At 39.1% G+C, this 19,799-nt stretch overlaps 3 protein-coding genes across 12 annotated transcripts; 2 read left to right on the top strand and 1 right to left on the bottom strand.

Annotated features, from left to right (window-relative positions):
* Positions 1 to 975: 975 nt before the first annotated feature.
* On the bottom strand, positions 976 to 9,077 carry prkg1l (protein kinase cGMP-dependent 1, like). Of its 5 annotated transcripts, XM_023958554.2 has the most exons (20): positions 8,946 to 9,077; positions 8,318 to 8,507; positions 8,128 to 8,245; positions 7,784 to 7,950; positions 7,272 to 7,385; positions 5,868 to 5,973; positions 5,597 to 5,660; positions 5,358 to 5,435; positions 5,141 to 5,235; positions 4,975 to 5,040; positions 3,070 to 3,147; positions 2,719 to 2,815; positions 2,480 to 2,619; positions 2,306 to 2,395; positions 2,081 to 2,222; positions 1,829 to 1,992; positions 1,618 to 1,740; positions 1,410 to 1,472; positions 1,260 to 1,326; positions 976 to 1,181 (listed from the first exon to the last, which is right to left on the bottom strand). In XM_023958554.2, exons 2-20 carry the CDS (start codon positions 8,502 to 8,504, stop codon positions 1,098 to 1,100), a joined length of 2,043 nt encoding a protein of 680 aa, XP_023814322.1. In that variant the 5' UTR covers positions 8,505 to 8,507; positions 8,946 to 9,077; the 3' UTR covers positions 976 to 1,097. The 5 variants fall into 5 exon arrangements, with proteins under 5 accessions (XP_023814322.1, XP_023814321.1, XP_078808953.1 ...); XM_023958553.2 differs by having other exon boundaries at positions 2,306 to 2,619; XM_078952827.1 differs by having other exon boundaries at positions 2,306 to 2,619; positions 8,318 to 8,551; positions 8,946 to 9,046.
* Positions 9,078 to 9,588: 511 nt separating this feature from the next.
* On the top strand, positions 9,589 to 12,181 carry ubl4a (ubiquitin like 4A). Its single transcript, XM_004072480.5, has 4 exons — positions 9,589 to 9,803; positions 10,994 to 11,099; positions 11,188 to 11,393; positions 11,590 to 12,181. The coding sequence occupies exons 1-4, from the start codon at positions 9,756 to 9,758 to the stop codon at positions 11,695 to 11,697; spliced, it is 468 nt and encodes a 155-aa protein (XP_004072528.1). The 5' UTR covers positions 9,589 to 9,755; the 3' UTR covers positions 11,698 to 12,181.
* Positions 12,182 to 12,393: 212 nt separating this feature from the next.
* Positions 12,394 to 19,597, top strand: si:dkey-32e23.4 (dynamin-1-like protein). Of its 6 annotated transcripts, none has more exons than XM_004072481.5 (18): positions 12,394 to 12,560; positions 13,058 to 13,179; positions 13,393 to 13,534; positions 13,715 to 13,753; positions 13,946 to 13,992; positions 14,082 to 14,153; positions 14,244 to 14,330; positions 14,477 to 14,639; positions 14,868 to 14,988; positions 15,078 to 15,416; positions 16,742 to 16,862; positions 16,969 to 17,124; positions 17,231 to 17,320; positions 17,409 to 17,507; positions 17,620 to 17,736; positions 17,821 to 17,930; positions 18,027 to 18,186; positions 18,284 to 19,597. In XM_004072481.5, exons 2-18 carry the CDS (start codon positions 13,078 to 13,080, stop codon positions 18,338 to 18,340), a joined length of 2,022 nt encoding a protein of 673 aa, XP_004072529.1. In that variant the 5' UTR covers positions 12,394 to 12,560; positions 13,058 to 13,077; the 3' UTR covers positions 18,341 to 19,597. The 6 variants fall into 6 exon arrangements, with proteins under 6 accessions (XP_004072529.1, XP_011477624.1, XP_078808954.1 ...); XM_020706045.3 differs by having other exon boundaries at positions 12,403 to 12,560; positions 13,061 to 13,179; XM_023958558.2 differs by lacking the exon at positions 12,394 to 12,560 and adding an exon at positions 12,825 to 12,945.
* The last annotated feature ends 202 nt before the right edge of the window (positions 19,598 to 19,799 follow it).

The following is a 19,799-nucleotide window of genomic DNA, read 5'->3' as shown; positions in this document are numbered from 1 at the left end:
ATAATTACCAACACACACAAAGATTTAATCTAATAATTGGTTGAAAAAGCAATAAGATGGATTCAATTAAATAAAAAAAAAACGCACATCTTTCGGATATGTATGTCACACTTTAACAAAACAAAATATTACTATTTTTTATTATTATTAATTATAATTGTATTAATAGAGTCCAATTTTATTGGCAACATGAAATAGTTTTCCAAAAACAGATCCACCTATAATTCTGTGTGTAGTTTGGTTCATTGACATATATCTTTTGACAGCTGGGTAGCTCGGTTGGTAAGATGAAGGACTGACATGCAGGAAAGCAGGGTTTGATTCCTGGGGGGAATTGAACACCACCCAGTGTGGGCCCTTGGGCAAGACCCTTAACGCTACTGCCTGAATGTGCGTGATGGTGAAGGTCAGAGCCGTGAACTGGCAGCCACGCCTCTACCGTCACAAAGTATGAATGAAGAGTGAATGAATAATGGTCACATTGAAAGCGCTTTTAGCATCTGGAACAGACTAGATTTTCTACAACTTTAACACACACACTATCCTTAAAAGTATCCCATGCTGTTTTTACTGCCTATATTATTCAAACGACAACAAAGGAAAACTTCAATTTACCAGGTGAATGTCTTAGTGGGCTGCACAGTGTCACACTGGTTAGTGCACTTGCCTAACAATGAGAAGGCCCCAGTTCAAATCTTAGCTGGTACTCTTCTGTAATGAGTTTGCATGTTCTGTTTGTGCATGTTTGGGTTTCTCTTTGCGCTTGGGTTTTCCCCCACAGTTCAAAACATGCTTAATGTGTTAATTGGTGTCTCCAAATTGCCCCACGGTGTTTGTGTGGCCCTGGAACTGACTGGCCACCAGCTCAGGGTGTGTCATTCCTCTGCTGAACATTAGTTGGATAGGCCCCCACACCCCCGTGACCCCAAAAGGGATTCAGTGGGTTCTGAAAATAGATGAATGGAATTTCTTAGTTTCTGAAGGTGACACCAAAATATCAGCTTTTTTTTAATGAGTTATTGATGGCATTAAGGTTGCGAGAAAAACAATTCAGTTTAATAATGAAGACATTTTTGTTTCAGTTTCCTAGAAATCCATTAAAAGTCCTCCCAGTTTGTGCACAGCTCCACTGAGTCCTTGTTGTAAAGAGCACATGAGACGCTTTCACACGTATGCTGAACCTGTAAGACACAAAGCATTGAAAAAGGCTCAAAGCAAGTTACGAATATCAAGTTTCAGACCAAATTCAATTATCCTACTTCTGGAATAACTGGAGGTTTTAGAGTTCTTGTGCAAATTCCATCCCAGTTGAGTTCTTCAAACCATCTAAGTAGAAGCAGAGAAATATTGCTTGAAATGCCACATGTTGCAGCAGGCTAGAATGTTTTAATGTTACAAATTCATCTGACTTGTGCTGCTGAACGTCCTTGACCCCATTTCTCTGACTGCCCAGTCTCTCTGAGGGCTTGCTCCTGGGCAATGGAAAGCAAACAAGAACAGCATTGGAAAAAAATATTCTATTAATTAAAATTCAAGGGGAGTAGCAACATACCGTAGCTGAAGAAACACAAAAAACTGACGAGACAAACACTACATTAGAGTTTTAATACATTTTACCTGCAGAGCATTTTAATGAGATCACTGGCATCTTTGCAGATGGTCTTTGGAAATTCAACGTGATCGATGCCTTGAATGGTTGCAGTGATAATCTTAATCTGCTCTGTGTTGTCAAAAGGAAGTCTGAAGGAAGAAGAGACAGTCTCCAATTTCAGATTACCAGTAGGTAAAGCAGCTTTCAAAGGACGTTTGCAGGAGAATGTAAACTTACCGACCACTAAGAAGTTCAAACACAAACACTCCCAGTGACCACAGGTCTGAGTGTCTACCGTGGCCTTTACTCAGGATGATCTCAGGTGCCATATAACCCAATGTACCACAGAACGTCCAGGTTTTCTTTGCCCCATCAAGCCTCTTCAGACACCTAGAGCCCGTCTGCATCAAGTATATATCAGCACAGGCAGCTGTTTTTGTATGAAGATAAATCTTGTTAACAGAAATTGCATGAAGGAAATTGTAGCACCAGTTTGGCGTAGCCATGCTCATTCAGAGCTACACGTTCAGGCTTGATGTCTCTATAGACCACTCCTTGGCGATGAAGATAAATCAATGCTTCAACAACACAACCCGTGTAAAACCTGGCTGTGCAGTCATCCAAGCATCCCCTGAAATGTTACAGAGGTAATTGAAGAGTCACTCTGAAGATGCTCAGATAAAAGGGATGAAAGCTTTTAGTAAGGAAACTTACTTTTCTTTGACTAAACAAGATAAATTCCCACCAAGACAAACTTCTGTCAAAATGTACAGCTGTTCGGGGTCTCTGAAGATTTTATAAAATCTGTGAGAAATGAAATACATTACAACCTTTAAGGAACTTTTCAACACAACAGTCCAAATAAGGTAAATGCTGAATGCCAGACACCTGACTATGAATGGACACTGGGCCTCCATGAGAATGGAGCTCTCTCTCAGATAGTGTTCTCTTTGGCCGCCATTTAGAATTAGCTTCTTCTTAAGGACCCTCATTGCAAAATTTAGCTTTATGTTGCTGTTCAGTTGCACCTAACAGAAGGGGGGGGGGGGAAATCAATACGCTATCTTGTGGAAACAAGGAATTTCAATGCGCAGATGTGCGTGAGTGTTTTTTAGATGAAATGTTACCAAGTCAACATGCCCAAACTCCCCTACTCCCAGAGTGCGAATAATCTGGAAATCGCTCAGGGTTGAAGATGTTAGGAGAGCAGGATCCTCATTTGTCCTGATTAGGAGGAGAATAAGTCTGAGAAGAGTTTTTTTTTTCCTCCAGAGGTAAAATGCCTGTGAAGATTCTCAGTCATCCAGGTCACAGTATTGCAGGATTCTGTTTTTAAGGAACGAAAAGGAAAGATTTTCCTGCTCATCTGAGTATTGAAGAAGCTACCTGGATGAGCAACAAAACATCTTCTCAATCAAACTTAAATAGTTGCCCTGTGACCACAATGGAAAAGAGGCTGGTGTGGTCATGATTCTCACTCGAATTTGGATTCAATGCTCCTTTGATCCTTTTGATGGCAGTCCGTTAGCAGTCCATTAGTAATGTCTTTGAAGGTTCTGAAAATAGAAAAAAACAATTCTTTTACAAGCATTGTTTTTCAATTAAACCTAAAGAGCCTTAAGTTTTCATTTTTGTGTCCAAGAAGCCAGACTTCTTTTAAAGTACCGGTAGTTTTTCATTTTTGGTTTCCAAACATTTTCAGAAACACCCCGACTGCTTTGGTTCCTGGTTAATTTTGTTCACATCAAGTTTTACTACCAAAAAGTTGTATTCATGCAGAATTTTACAGACATGTAAAATTGGCGACAAATCGATCCATGGATGTCTTTGTAACACAGGTTTTGTTTTTTTCCCCTAAAAACTGCATAGTCATCATAAAAAAGTCCACTGGGACTGCTTTTACAATAGATCAGAAGATGATTGGAGTGGGACTTTAAAGGGCTTATATCATGCAAAATTCATGCAATTCTGAGCAGTCTTCTGAAACCCTGCGCTCTGAGCACCAGCCCCTCGGAATTCACGAAAACTGATGGGTTCTCACTTTGTGACGTCATGCAGTGAGGAACAGCCCCTCCCAGGAAGAGTCTGCGCTGCCATCCAACCCCTCAGGCTAACTCACACACATGCACACACACACACTTTATCAGCAGAGCCAGCGGCGTTTGGAAATTACGCTTTCCTTTTATAAGCTCAATATACACATCCATCTTTGCAAAAGTTTGTTTGTTTTCGTGGGCGAAATGCAGACATGCTGCCTAGGCCGGCTCTAGGTTGATGTCATGAAATGGGCGACACCCACAAGGAGCGAAAGGTGGTGCCTTAGAGATCAAGTCGTCTGACTTCCAGGTTGGAACATTTTTGCTGTGAAAATGACTAATATTTAATTTCAAAAACGTTTTTTTACTAAGTGTTTGATGATGACAGAGCACACTGTGTTCCAACTGCGTGCTAAAGGTAAAATATCATCATATATATGGATATATGGTTTAAGAAAAGCATGATATAGGCCCTTTAAAGGCACTATGATAGAAAATACATTCCTATTCCTGGCTGAGCCAATGTTATTGTAGTTTATAGCAGCACATTTTCTTTTATTGCTCTTTGTACATAACTTTATTAGGTTGTGTTTCGTGAAACTGTGAATTCTGAAAAAGGCGACATGTCAAGGTTGTATTTCTGAACAAAAAGATGTTTTTCAATCTTGTATTTGCAGATTGATAAAACTTTGACTACTTGTTGTTTGCTTCAAAAGCTTGTGAAGAGTAAACTTGATCTAGAAAAAAACAATGTTAGATTTGTGGTTATTCATCACAAATCAGAGCTCTGCTGATTCCAGCTGTGAAGATTGAGGTTAATTATCCATCATTTTTTTCAACCCAAAGTACAAAAAAAACAGTGAAATGTCACACATTGTTCAAGCTCTAATTATTTCCCCCTAACTGGGACTTTTCTTTTCCAAACGAACCCACTGCTCCCCATCGTTTTCTAAAATCATATTTTTTTTAAACACAGTTTTACACATTCAAACTATTATTTTCATCATTTTCCTTCTACTCAAATCTAGAAAAAATCTAGCATATCACCCCAACTACTTGAAAAGCGTACTGGGTAGTGTGGCTCACTGGAGATATATAATATATATATATATATATATATATATATATATATATATATATATATATATATATATATATATATATATATATATATATATATATATATATATATATATATATATATATATATATATATATATATATATATATATATATATATATATATATATATATATATATATATATATGTATATATATATATAAATAAAATATATATATATATATATATTTAAAATATATATATAGATAAATAAAATATTTGCTTACTCTCTGTCTATTACCAAGCATGTCACAGCACCAACAGCAAGTGCACTCACAGTCCAAGAGTCTTCTCTGAAGGAATAGAGTCAAAAAACTTTGTCAGAAAACCAGAAATAAATTAGATTTTACAATAAAATATTCCAGGACATCCTCTGAGACTCTTCCATCTGACCTCGAGAGCGCTTTTTCTCCAAACCACTGCTTCTCAGAGAGCTCAGACAAGACTGTGTGCTCCTCATGCCCCGCCCTCATTTCTGTCAGAGTCACCTGTCAGGTTTCAATAGAAAAAAGAGAAAGAGTATTTTACTACAAAGTACCTTCTCATCAGATTTTTGCTATTCTCCATTTAGGTTTGAATCAAACGTATGACAGAGGAAGTGCAACTTTACCTGTCCTTTGCTGATGACATAAAGGTTGACTTGCACAGATCCTTGGTGAATAATATATTCACCATCTGCATAATATGTCTGTGAGAAGACAAAAAAATCACAGGAGACAAGAGGAAGCAGAACACGGCACGCATTTGAATATTTGCAGTCAAAGCAATGCAGAAAGTTCAAATTGTAAATGGACTTCATGTCTGGACATGCAGGTTCTGTTAAAAGTAACACACATCTGAGGAGCTCACCTCTTTCATGAGCTCAGAAATCTTCATGATGACATCCTCTGGCAATGACTGCAGGAGGGGAAGGCTGCAAACGCACAAAGAAGAAATAGAAAATGTTCAAAAAAGTCAAACTTGACATTGTGGACATGTTATTCCTTTCACAGTTATTGGGAACAAAATCGTTTTCATTTAATATAGATGTTCGACAAAAAAATAAAACCCTTGAGGTGTTCCGTGAATTAAAACTCATCGTCTGAGGCTGCTTTGTTCGATTTCTCTGGTTGACACTCACCTTCTGAGCAGCTCCACTGAATGAGAAAGGCGGCTGAGACTGCAGTGCATCAGCACAGTCTGAAAGCTCTTGCGGTCAATAGTCCACAGCTTACAGTCCGATTGTGCTGAGACAAAAGCAGAGAAAAATGTGAAGGTTGTTGTCAGCGACACCTGAAGTAAAGTGGAGAAGCTGCTGAGGAGAGACAGTACATGCCGCCTGCAGTGGTTTGAGATTCACAATTAAATATCAGCTGAGACCTAAAAAGCAAGCGGGTAAATCAGAGTTAATAGCTGTCGTTTCACAAGACATAAATCGAATCCTTTAGCAATAAATACTCTATATTCAGCGTTTGACGATGGTGTAAAAGAGTAAGTGCTGATATTGATTGCTTCACAAAAGCTTCCTGCAAATAAAAGATGTTATCGTCGAGACAGTCAGAGTGGATCCAGCAGCTAATAAACGGTGCGACTCAAAACGTTTCAATTTTAATGTTCCGATATTAACCGTGAGCTTCCACTTTACAGCTTCACCAAATTGTTTGTCTTGAAGCACAATTTTTCTCCCTATTCTCATCATTTTTCTTCCTGATTACATGCTGCCATCTGCACAGTATCATCATTCAGACGAACAAAAGAATTACATGAGATGAAGAGCAGACTGAAAGCAGACACTCGGCAGCCTGGATATTCACAGAAGCAGGAATCTGGTTCATAAAGTCAATTAAGATAATTGAACTCATAGATAGTGATTGAAATTCTTTTTTCCCACAAATTGATCTTATCACCTCATAGTGAGTGAGAAGGTCCTGCTTCAAATCCCAGCAGGATCTTTTCCGTGTGGAGTTTGCCTGTTCTCCCAGTGCATGTGTGGGTTTTTCCAGACACTCTGGCTTCCTCCCAGTGTCCACAAATATGCATCTTAAGTCAATTGATGACTCTAAATTGTCCCAAGGTGTGAATATGTGTGTGTCACTGCAATGGACCGCAAAAACCATCAAGGTATATCCAACCTTTGCCCAACAGTGACTGGGATGGGCTCCGGCAGCCCTGTGACGCCAAAATAGATCAGAAAATGGGTTGATGGGATGAGATTCTGCATTTATTTGTGAAACCAGGTCAGAGGCTTGGGGTAACGACAGAGTTTCCCCCATAGAGCTTCAAGATTAGATATGAAGAAAGGATGTGACACTTACTATGTCATGAAAATATCACAAATCTTTAAAAAGGTCGACAAAATGGGTTGAAATGTGTCGCTAAATCCAGAACTGCAGGGAAGAGAAGTGCTGGGTTATTCAAATCAAAATATGTTTTACGGTCAAAATGACTTAAGCCAAAAGCTGTCCTTGTTGATTTTAGATTGAAGAATTATTCAAAGAGCATGCTTCCACTTTGAGGCATCTTATCCTATCATCCCACAACTTACCAGAGACAGAAAAGGGGAAAGTGCAGTTGTAGAGGAGTGCCAGCTCGCCAATCGTATCCCCTGGTTCAATTGTCAGCAGCTTGCACCCGTCTTGAGTCACGCTCAATCTTCCTTCTGTCAACATCACACACTTAGTAGGAAAAAGGAGCACATTGATAGTATAGAATCCATGTCGGATAAAAGTAACTGTCAGCTTGATGCGCACTTCATGCACAAAAGATGGTTCAAGTGACAAGACTGAAAGCAGGAGGCAGCTTCCTCTCTGATGAAATCTACGTTCAGTTCATGACCTCTTTTCTCCTGGTATTCTTGTTCATGTTCCCCGTCTTTAAGCGGGAGCTATTTGTGTGCTTTAAACCATAAAGCTGTCATCAAATGCAAAAAAAAAAAAAAACAAGCTGCAAAATGAGTTTTAAAAAGCAGTTGTTGGTGAAAACAAATTATTTTAGCCACTTTCCTCACAAGAAACCTCTAATAAATAATCTTAAGGATGACAGATGGCAGCAATTTACCTTCTAAAATAAAAGCCTGCTCCCCAGCGCTCCCCTCCTGTATGAGAGTGCAGTTTTGATTGATGGAGCAGCGATATGTGCAGGATGTGACAGCTCTCATTTCTCCTTCGTCTAAGTTCTTCAACAGGTCGTTTTTCAAAAGCCCTGCCTGGATCAGGCTTTGAGATCTGATGACACACAGGGATGATAAAGATGCAACACTCCGAGTGTAGCTGTCAATCACCTTAAATGCCGCGCCACAAGCCACAAATGCTGACTCAAAATGCTTGACCATTGAGTGATGCTAAAAAATTTGAAAAGTTGGCCTTCTTAGCTGAAGTTGGAGGAACACAGTGTGCTCTTACTGTTGACTTTTGTCACAGCTTTTGTGTGAAATCCTGGCGAGAGTCACGGGGTCCGGGCTGAAGGGTTCTGAAATGACTGTGTGCTTTTTAGCTCGCTCCATGCCCTCAATTTGAGGAGCTATAAAAAATAATTGAGATTTTTAGGTCACGTCTACAACCTGTACTTTTAAATGATTGACCTACTCTTTACCTGCACTGGGTGAGGGTCCTGAGAGGCAAACAGTGGTCCTGTAACGGTCCAGTTCTTCCTGTAGCCTTCGAATGAGTTCATCCTTTGTATCCAGTTCAAGCTCCAACTCATCTATGAGTGTGTCTCTCTGGCGGAGCTCCTCGATTTTTAGTTGCAGAGCAAACTGGAGGTCCCTCAGTGTACCCATGATCTGCAGGCATCAGCCAGGAAAGCACAAAGATAAACAGCTCGTTGCTATGAGAATAAAAAAGAAATTGTAATTTTTTATTTCACAAACTTAAATATGAAAAATATTATGCATATCTATCTATGTCAAAATGCTGCCTTGCAATTGTAGCACACATTTCCATCCAGGTTAAAGGCAAAAACAATTCATTGTCAAGTGCATCATAAGTTTATCCCACTAAAAAGAATACATTTTCAGAGTAAACAAATTATACTTTTTTTTATTATGTACGTTTTATGTGAAGCTGCAAGGTTTTATGTAGGCTATATAAAAATTGTCAAAAGAGAAAAAAACAATAACAAAGATAAATTGTCTTTATCATCTTAAATTTAATTACACTCAGCCACAGATCCATTGTTTTTTCAACACCTAATTGATGGATGGTACACAAATGCTACTCACCGGTGTAGGTGAGCAGTCCGCCTGGCGTCCTCAAGTGAAGGATGCTGGTCAGGAGGAATGCCCACAGCGCAGACAGGCGGTCACGTGACGCGGGCTCCCTCCAACCACGAGGAGGGGGAACAGAATGACACATGCACAGGCTGGATCCGAACTGGGTCAGAGGAAAGTAGTTCTAATGGGAAAATTTGACACTAAATTTTGCTTTCGGAAAGAAAAAAGAACGAGCATCTGCCCGACTTTGGACATTAAAAAAATGTCAATGCTGTAAACGCATTTTTTGTGAAAATCTTTTTGTGTATTGAACATAAGCAATAGAAGGTGGTCAGGTAATTATGGGTAAATTGTAACAGTAATCTACAGGTGAGTCGGATCCAATTTTCTTTTCAAATTGACAAACACGTTACTATTCAAATGTAATGTAATGACAAAAGTTTATCACCATGTTTTTTGTCTGTCAAAGGAAAAAAAACACCCATGTGTGTACAGGTGTATTGGCACAGTATCCTGCTTAGGAGATCAATTTGGATATCATCGCCTAACCACTTTAGTTCCGATAAACTTTTAATTGAACTTTAATCGTGGTGTCATTTCTTCTTAGCTGCGGTACATCCTTCATGCCAGTAGGCGGCAGCAGCATTACTTGATGTCAGCAACAGAGGCAGTGGCATCGTTGAGAGGAAACAGGAGAAGAAGATGGGACGCTGACGGGACCACAGCCAGTGTGGCTATAACGAGCAAACTTAGTAACCCTTTTGGCTGGACTTTAATCACATTATTGTGTGTTTTTGTTTTTAGTGAGAGTGTTGAAAAATGATTCTTACAGTAAAGCCACTTCAAGGGAAGGAGTGCAGTGTTCAGGTTAGTTAAAAAATCGAACTCCATAATGCTAATTTGCACAATCAGCTAGCCGGGTATATCTGTTAGCCGCTCAGCATCATAAGTTTTTTAAAGTGCTTTGAATAAAGTGAACATAAATTTAATTTATTAGTGACTGTAACTCTAACACTAACCAGTACTAAAGATGCGGTTGTACATATACACACCCGTTTATAGTTCTAAAGCAGCTTTACCGCAGCTAGCATGTTAGCTAATTTAGAAATGCAAGACGAAGAACTCTTTCTGTCTGAATCATTCTCGCTGAGGTCACGCCCAGCAGCTGAGTGGAAGTTGTTGTTACTCCTTACTTGGTGCTAATGCAGTAAAGAGAAGTGAGTAAGGAACCGCGGTGTATTAGAGGACTTTGTTTGGTCAGCGCGTTGAAACAAAAAACGGTGTTGGTATTATTTTACAGTTCAGCAGTTATATTTGCTGCTCCTGGATGTGCCTTTGTGTCAAATCAGTTAAGACATACAGTTGCATGAAAGCAGCATTATGAACCTGCTTCTCTTATCACAAATTTAGAATTGTATATATTTTTCATTTACATAAAGTAATCATTTTAAAACTCCACAGCACTTCATTAACTTTTTTAATTATGTAGTTATATATTCTATTTATAATTTTTTTTAACCAAAACATTTTTTTGGTTTTGTGTTGTTCTTATTTTGAGTACCGTAGTACTTATGATCATGTTTTTTTTCTTTAATGCCAACTTTAAAGTGTAGCGGTAATTACACATTATACATTATATATGGCTGTTCTTCAGATTAAGTCAAACATGTGCACTTAAAATTGGTCATACAAAGCCATTTAAGACATCTATTGAATTAGATTTTAAGCCGAGAATTTTATCCCAGACAAGACAGTGAGTTTTCGGCACATTTCGAAAAAAATACGAAGGCTTTGAATAAACAATATATTTGTAATTGTTTTGAATTATTGTAACAAATGTTTTTGTCTTGAGCTGATAAAACGTTTTCACAATAGGTACTTTGTTACTTTATTACATAAAATGAATTATTTATTTTGCCCGTTTAATACTGTTTTTATGTATTCATTTTTTTTATTATTGCATCCTTAGAACTTGTTTTCCCCGCAGTCTTTCTATACCAGTTGACTCTATTGTTCTTGTTTAAATTACAGTTTAAGAATTTGTTTTTATCCCACAGGTGACAGAAGATGAAAAGGTTTCCACAGTGAAGGAACTTGTTTCTGAGCAACTCAACATACCAGCAAACCAGCAGCGGCTGCTTTACAAAGGAAAGGCACTGGCAGGTAAAATTTGCCTACTACTTTTTTTTCTTTCCTTTATACTTTTGTCAGGTTCATAATTTATCTTTCTGTATGCCCTTTTTTCTTTCAGATGAACACAGACTTAGTGATTATTCCATTGGACCAGAGGCTAAATTGAACCTAGTAATCCGTCCTGCAGGAGAAAGATCTGCAGCCTCAGCAGTGACTGGCTGCAGCAGCAGGAACATGGGAGGACTGTGGCAGACTGTGTCCACTATACTTGCTAGACACTTCAGTCCAGCAGATGCAGCAAAAGTTCATGAACAGCTTATAAAGGTAAGATAAGTTTTTATTCATGGTTTCCCAAAAGTTGTAATGGTTAAAGTTCTGTTACTGCCTTTCAAACCCACTATATAAATTATATTACAAAACGAATGTCTATTTTAACTATTTAAAATAATTTGTCATGTTGTGAGCTTGACAGTTAAGCTCCTCTTTGTTATTACTAAACTTTGTTTTTGTTTGTTTTTAGGACTATGAACGTTCACTTCGACAGCTCAGCCTGGATGACATTGAACGACTAGCAGTGCGATTGCTTCACCCTGACAGCGAGAGCATGGACACCTCCTACATGGACTAGCATTGGAAAACCTAAATCTACTTTGTATGAATAGATTTAGGAGAAACTACATGTTTGGGAAAATAAATGTGAGGCCATTGAGAATACAATGTGTGCCTAATCAGTGATTATTGATATTGCTGACTTGTGTCAGTGACTAATGTTTATCTCAGCAATAGGGCTTTCTCATGTGTGTTTTCTCTTCTATTTTTAATATTGACACCATTTGTTGAAAGACTAGTTTTTTTTGTGTAAAATCAAAACACAAAAACATTGTTTCGTGCTAATGTTGCTTGATTTCTGGCTGCTGCAATTCCAGGCAACACTAACTTCCACTTGAGACTATTTATTATTCATGTCAGCGTTGAATGATGCCTGTTTTTATTTTATTTTTTTCATTTAAACGTGGGATAAAAGAATACACACATCTTTTATTGTTCAGATGGCCATTGTGCGATTTGTAAATATTGTTTATATATGACGACAATAAAAGATCAAGAAATTACTACGTTTTTTTGTTTTTTTTACGTTGTATTGTGAGAAATAGTTGTGTTTTGTGTAAATATTGCCGGTTTGGAAACAAGGAGAAGGAAGACTGAAGAGAATGTCGCAAGGCGGGACATTTTATTTTACCGCTGGGCGAGAACAATTAAGGGAGCCAATGAAGCAATAGCAAGACACGTGATCTATGTTTTTTGACCAATCAGGTGGGTTGCCACCAACGCTCCGCCCCTCTTTCCAAGCATTTGGTCTGTGCTTTATGTTCTGGTTACTTGTAAACCAGCTCCTATAAAATGGTGTATTTTAAACATATTTAGCATAATTTAAAGTATGAAACATAGAATAGTCGGATAGGGGTGGATATATTCGTAAACACTGAAAAGGTAAGAATGTAATATCGGGTTTATTTATTTATTTATGGCCAGTAAGCTAATGTTAGCATGAAGCTAGCAGCACATACTGTACTTCCTGCATTCATCCAGCGAGCGTTAGCAGATAACATTTATTACCTCGGACTTTGTCGATAACAAATGTCTAAAATGTACGTGCTGTCACCTTTGCTACCGGCAATCAATAGTTAATTTTAAATTTCAAATCCCTTCAAGCTAGTAAGTAGTACATTGTATCCGATGTTGGTCGAGTTGAGGCGTTGAGTCCTCTCATCATGATCATCAGGACCACTTCTCCCTGGAGAAAAGCCTTAGTAGGATAGCAACGCGCCACAGAGGAGGAAAACTGAAGATCCTGTTCCTTAGAGCTAAGCCTAAGGTTATCAATTAAACATGTTAGAGATGGTTGCATCCATGAAGCAAACAGCCTTGTTTCTCGTTGTTGAGTGTCTTGATGTTTCTGTTCACATCCCTCATGTGTTCACCAACAGTAGGAGAGACGACTGGAAAGATGGAAACTTTGATTCCCACCATCAACCGGCTGCAAGAGGTCTTTCAGACGGTCGGGACAGAGATCATACAGCTGCCTCAGATAGTCGTGGTTGGGACTCAGGTCAGTGGATGGAAACCAGAATTGGAAAACTGAGTGAAAACAATGTTGTGTTTGTACACTTATCTTGTCTTGATTATTGGATAATCATCCAGAGTAGATGTATACTAAAGTATGGTTTCACCCAGTTCAGGGTTCTAGTTAAAAAGTTCTTTTTAAATTAAAAATAGATGATGTCCTGTTATTACTCATGTGCTGTCGTTGTTTTTATAACAGAGCAGTGGAAAAAGCTCAGTGCTAGAGAGCCTGGTCGGAAGGGATTTTTTGCCTCGGGGATCTGGAATAGTCACAAGACGACCCCTTGTGTTGCAGCTCGTCAATGTTGCTCCACAACAGGAAAGGCTGAAGAATGAGCATGGTAAACAGATTATGACTCAATGATAACTCAATTCGATGTAAAACACTTAGGCTTATAATTCTCTCACAGCATTGAGTTATGTTGAAATCTTTCTATGCACTTCTCTCTGTCACTTGGTTTTGATACAGGGTTTTTCTGAACTAACACATTTTCTTCCTCTTTTTCTTTACTACTTTTTAGGAAATGGGCTTAAACAAAATATTCAAAACAGCTACACAGGTCACTATATTTGATCTGCATGAGAAAAAGTTTCTACTTCTTCATGTTTACCATTAACCGTCTCACTCATTTAGTTAATTCAGTTTATTTTCATTATGTTTTTGCCAAATCCTTTTTTTTAAATTCATATTCCATTCTTTTATACTTTAATTCTTCATCCCTGACACTTTTATGCTCTTATTTTCTATTCAGGTGTCAAAGCTGAAGAATGGGGCACATTTCTGCATTGTAAGAACCAGGTATGTTCATCATTTTTATTCTTGTTATGCTTCTGCTTCCTTTGTTTTGCAAGCTTTCTGATGTTTGATGGGTGTGCCTTTCTTAACAGATCTTCACAGATTTTCTGGAAATTCGTAAAGAAATCGAAGCAGAGACAGAGCGCACTTCGGGGGACAACAAAGTGAGAAAAAGGCTTTTGTATAACCTTACTGACCTGCAATATTTTGGTTTTACATAATAATCATGTTTTCTTTTCTTTCTTGTTTTCCAGGGAATCACTTGTGAGCCCATATATTTGAAGATATTCTCCCCCAAAGTTCTGAATCTCACTCTGGTTGATTTACCTGGAATTATCAAGGTGAACTCAGTAATCTGACAAAAATGCAATTTTTTTTTTTATCTTTACTTTTTGATTTGTGCAAACATCTGTATCTGCAATCCATGTTCATTTCATCCAAACATCTGCCTGGGTTTAATGTTGAATGCCTCTTGTTTTTGCTTTAGGTTCCTGTTGGAGACCAGCCAGAAAACATTGAGGCTCAAGTGCAAGAGATGATCTTATCCTTCATCTCCAATCCAAACTCTCTTATCCTCGCAGTATCCCCTGCCAATTCTGACTTGGCCACCTCTGATGCTCTGAAATTGGCACGTGAGGTTGATCCAGATGGTAAGACATTTTGAATACAATCCCTTTTTCTCTCTCTGAGGATTTTTGTTAAAATGTGCTTCTTGCATAACAAATCTAAATTTTAAATTACATAATGTTCAGGACTGTCTCCGTGTGTTTTTGGTTGAGATATTTCTCTCCAGTCCAAATGCTCCTGACAGTCACTTTGAAAGTCCTCGTTCATGCTGAGAACTTGCAGGTCTGATCCGTAGATTTTGGGTTCTTCAGGTCGTCGAACGCTGTTGGTGGTCAGTAAACTGGACCTGATGGATGCTGGAACTGATGCGCTGGAGGTCCTCCTGGGGAGAGTCATACCTGTAAGGCTTGGCATCATCGGGGTGGTCAACAGGTGTGAAAGAAATCATACATGTTCGTCTTATTTTAGCTTAGTCTACCACATCAGCCTTCTATGAAACCTCCATTCCTGTCTTCTTTTAGGAGCCAGCATGACATTAATACTCAAAAGAGCCTGGAGGACTCGATTAAAGACGAGCACGTTTTCCTGCAGCGCCACTACCCCTCACTCGTATCCCGAGCGGGCTCCCGTTACCTCGCAAAAACTCTTAGTAAACTGCTCATGCACCACATCAGGGACTGCCTGCCAGAGCTCAAAACACGAGTGACAGTACTCATTTCCCAGTACCAGGCACGACTCAACAGCTATGGTCAACCTGTGGAGGACCACAGCGCCACTCTGCTGCAAATTGTCACCAAGTTTGCCACAGATTATTGCAACACCATAGAGGGAACAGCCAGGCACATCCAAACATCTGAGCTGTGAGTATCACCTCACTTGATTGTCTTTTCTGTTAAAACAAATGTCTCAATGATGATGAACAGTCTTCATGTTCACTAGACTCCGTTTTTGTTAAGGTAATCCCTCCTGACCACCAAGAAAATGTTTTTTTTAAGCCAACTCAAATGTAATTTTGACTGAAGCGTTTAATTTATTGAAATGTTCTTAGTTTAAAAGTAATTCCAGCAGAACTAATAGAAATGGAAAAGAAACAAACTACCTACCCAAAGAAAAATATTGAATTAGCTCAAATTGAGACCTCTGATAGTTAGGGGGGGAGTTCCCAGATATCTGCAGCTCACACTTCCTGTGCTCCTCACTCAATCAGAAACCTTTGAATCATTTATAATCTTGCCACTAGAGGTTCTATAGCTCACCCCAGAAGCAACTGTTTGCTCAGCCAAATATGGTCAAGGCTTTTTGGGCATCCATCCACATTTAAACCATGCCACTGTTGCCACTGATCATACCAGCAGGACGGATAATCAGGCTGATTTTCAAAATAAAACATGAGTGGACTCTTCACTTTTTTTAGTGAATGAAAGCCAATGAGAGCCATCTTTGACAACATTTTAACAGCATGAAAAGAAATCTTAAATCTTCCTAAATAATCTGAAATTGTTCAAAAATCAGATGATATGAAAGAAGATTTTAATCATCACAGTCAGCTCCACAAATACTAAAGTATCTGTGCAGGTTTTCACATAAAAAATGCAATAAATGTTTTTCTGAAATGGAACATTTTTCAAGAGAAGAAAATCTAACAAAAATGTCTTTAAACTGCTAGAATTGTAGATCCATAATTGACCCTCATATTTTTTCATGGGATAAAACTGAATTTATTTTCTTTTCCATGAAAAAAACCCCATCATACTTCAAGTACTTCATATTGAAGTAAGCTTTTTATGCTTTAAACATATTCTGTTGTTAATTAAAAACATTCCTAGTTATTATAAGTAGCAGAACATAGTTTTTACTTATTTATTACGTGTATTGGCTTATTAAAAGCTAGGTTTTAGTCAGCACTTCATTCATTTTTTTTTTGCCTCTTGGCTCACAGAATGAAGAAGATAGTAGTTTCCTGGTAATGTAGTCATAAACTGAAGGATTACAAATAGGTCTTGGCACCTCATTCTTCCTGCTATCTTTCATCAAGACAATTTCTTTTTTTACTGGGACAAAATATTGACCTTTTGTTGTTGCTTTTTTCCGGTTGGTTGTGTTAAATTTGGGCTCAATTAACCTGAATGACTCAAAGCACAGTAAAGCAGCAGTGGTGCCTGAGCTAAACTCATCTCCTCTGCAGCTGTGGAGGTGCTCGGATCTGCTACATATTCCACGAAACCTTTGGCCGCACTCTGCAGTCTATCGACCCTCTGGGAGGCCTGACTGACCTGGACATCCTCACCGCCATCCGCAACGCTACGGTGGGCTTCCTCTTCCGCTCATCTAATGGTCCTTCAATCATTTTGTTTTTCTCCTTTCAAACACAGTTGAATTCAGGTATTAATGGGTTTGAACAACATGCTGCAGGGTCCAAGGCCGGCTCTTTTTGTACCTGAAGTGTCGTTTGAGTTGCTGGTGAAGAGGCAAATAAAGCGCCTGGAGGAGCCCAGCATGCGCTGCGTAGAGCTCGTTCACGAGGAGCTCCAGAGGATCATCCAGCACTGCTCCTCCTACAGCACACAGGTCAGCTGAGAGAGGAAGATCTCTGCAAACAGCAATGATGGGCGGCACAGTAGTGCACTTATTGTAATGCCATTACCATAAAACACAGCGCTTTTTGTGTCTATAGGAGCTTCTTCGATTTCCCAAACTGCACGATTCCATAGTGGAAGTGGTGACCGGATTATTGAGGAAGCGCTTGCCAATTACTAATGAAATGGTCATTTGTACCTTTGCTAAACAAAGGCTTCATTTTTTTGTAAATAATTGGAGGTGACTGATTCTCGGCCTTTGTTTATTTCTTTTAGGTGCACAATTTAATTTCAATTGAGCTTGCCTATATCAACACAAAACATCCAGACTTCACAGATGCAGCACAGGTCTCAGCATCTGTCAACAGTCAGCAGGTATTTTTACTTTTTTTTCTTTTGCTTTTCATTTGTTCTGCCACCGTAAAAATGTGGGAATACTAATAAGCAGGCTTGATTGACTCTAACTTCTTGGATTTTTGGTTTTCAGGCAGACACTCTGGACGGCGGAAAGCACTGGAAGACTGAGAAGACAGTGGAGAATAAAGCTCAAGTGCCAGGCTTTGGCAGTCCCAGCAAAACCCAAGCTGTCAACCTGCTGGACACAGTGAGTTTTGGGATTAGTAAAAAAGCAAAAACATTTCCAAGGCCTTTCAGTGCCACATGTTTTTTTCTTTTCTCCTTTTATCAGGCGGTACCCATTTCTCGCAAGTTGAGTGCCAAAGAGCAGAGGGACTGTGAAATCATCCAGCGTCTCATCAACTCCTACTTCCTGATTGTCCGCAAAAGCATCCAAGACAGGTTCAATTTGACCCCAACAGATCTAGTCATAATCCAGTCCCAATGAGATTATGTCTTTCAGTTTCTGTAACATAGTTGGATTTGTGTTTTTTGCAGCGTACCCAAGACGGTCATGCACTTCCTGGTGAATTTCGTGAAGGAGCATCTGCAGAGTGAGCTGGTGGGTCAGCTTTACAAGCAGGGCCTGCTGCAGGAGTTACTCATCGAGTCTCAGGAAACCGCTCAGCAGCGGACCGAGGTCGCACAAATGCTCGAGGTACTAAAGTATAAAGCCCTCCACATTTTCTTGCTGGTATCTGTCAATTTACCTGCCCCCCCCCCCCCCCCCCCCCCCCCCCTATTTTTATTTTCAGGCACTTAAGAAGGCCAATAACATCATCTCTGAGATCCGGGAGACCCATCTTTGGTAGCCAGAGGAAGCTGACGAGCCTCTTTGTTTGTGGAGAGCTTTATGCGTGTTAAAGTGTATGCGAGTTCTCTGTGGAGGATGTGTGCCGCAGTAGTTTCCTCATAGACTAATGAGCACATTAAGCCGGTACTTTGTCTCAACAGATCATGTTCAGCGCAGTGGAGCTGCTGCTGTTCCCTCTAATGTGTGTCGTTGGAAAAATCAATTCCAAACTCAGGCCAAAGGTGTTTCTTAGAGGTTCCTCCTGTGAAAATCATAGCCACAAACATAGTCCTTTTAGCGCCACCTTATGAGAACATTCCTGCTTTAAGTGTGACCTTGTAATGTGTAATATTTAAGGATGTGTTTACGCTGCCCTTTTCCATGTGTATCCATGAGCTGGGCTTCTCCCTGGACCCCTTTGGCAGGTACTTGTGCTAATATGGATTTATAGTTTAAACTTTCATCACCTTTTGATCATTTAGACAGGGAAAAAAAAGCGTGCCAGTGCTGACTGCAGTGCAACAGTGAAGACTAACTGCAGTTATTGTCCAGAAAGTAATGGATGGGTGAAACAAATAGTTTTTATTAATGAATAGAGCTGCATTGGTCAGTCATATTTACATATCAGTCCATTTGTACTTTTGGAGGATATTGCACTTTTGTGTCATTAACAAGACATATTTTTGGAATTCTTGAAATAAAGTGGAGAACATCAGATCCCTTCATAGACACGTTTGAGTATTAGTGAGCTGTTATGGATGACATATTCTAAAATTAGAAGTATTAAAGAAGTCGGACTGTTTAATATTTATTCCTTAAACAATTATACGTCTCCTGTAGAAGTTTGAAGGTTCATGTAATGTTGACTATTTTTCTGCTGGAAAGACAAACTGCCTCCAAGAATGATCAAAATTGGTAAATCTACAATCCTTACTTGATTAAAGCCATTTGTGTCTTTGTCATATTTTGTTTGTAATATGTTGCTTGATTAAAAAAAAACGTCTATTTATTTTATGGTGCTTTTACTTTGAAACATTCCTTAATGGATCCATATCACTTGTTGGGTTTCTCAGGACGACCTGCTCTGTAGCTCTGACATATTCTGTGTTAAATGTGTAAAAGCATTGCTTTAGTGTGCACGTGTGTGTGTGCATGATTTAAGCAGTGAATGAAGGTTGAATTTGTTCTATTGTACATTTCTTTGACAATTGCCTCTCAGTTCTTGCTTGCCAATATTTGTGCTGTTTGCTGAGTTCATTAAAACGTGAACAAAGAACGATGCACCACCTCCTCCAGTCTGTTTGATTATCCCAATAAAAGAAAAAAGTCTGCAGCTGAGGCCATCAAACCCGATTGTCCTCCACTGTGGTGTTGTAACAGATACGATTGGCCTCAAGTCATGGATCGTAACGCTGCTTTCAGCAGGTTGGATGGATCTGTGCAGACGAGAGCGTCTCCACCCGTGGATGTAACGCACT

This window comes from Oryzias latipes, chromosome 9, assembly GCF_053564925.1.
Source record: "Oryzias latipes strain Hd-rR chromosome 9, Olatipes_Hd-rR_3.1".
In the NCBI taxonomy this organism is placed as follows: Eukaryota; Metazoa; Chordata; class Actinopteri; order Beloniformes; family Adrianichthyidae; genus Oryzias; species Oryzias latipes.
Note: the sequence above shows the minus strand (reverse complement) of the source record. Positions and strands in the feature narration are given on the sequence as shown.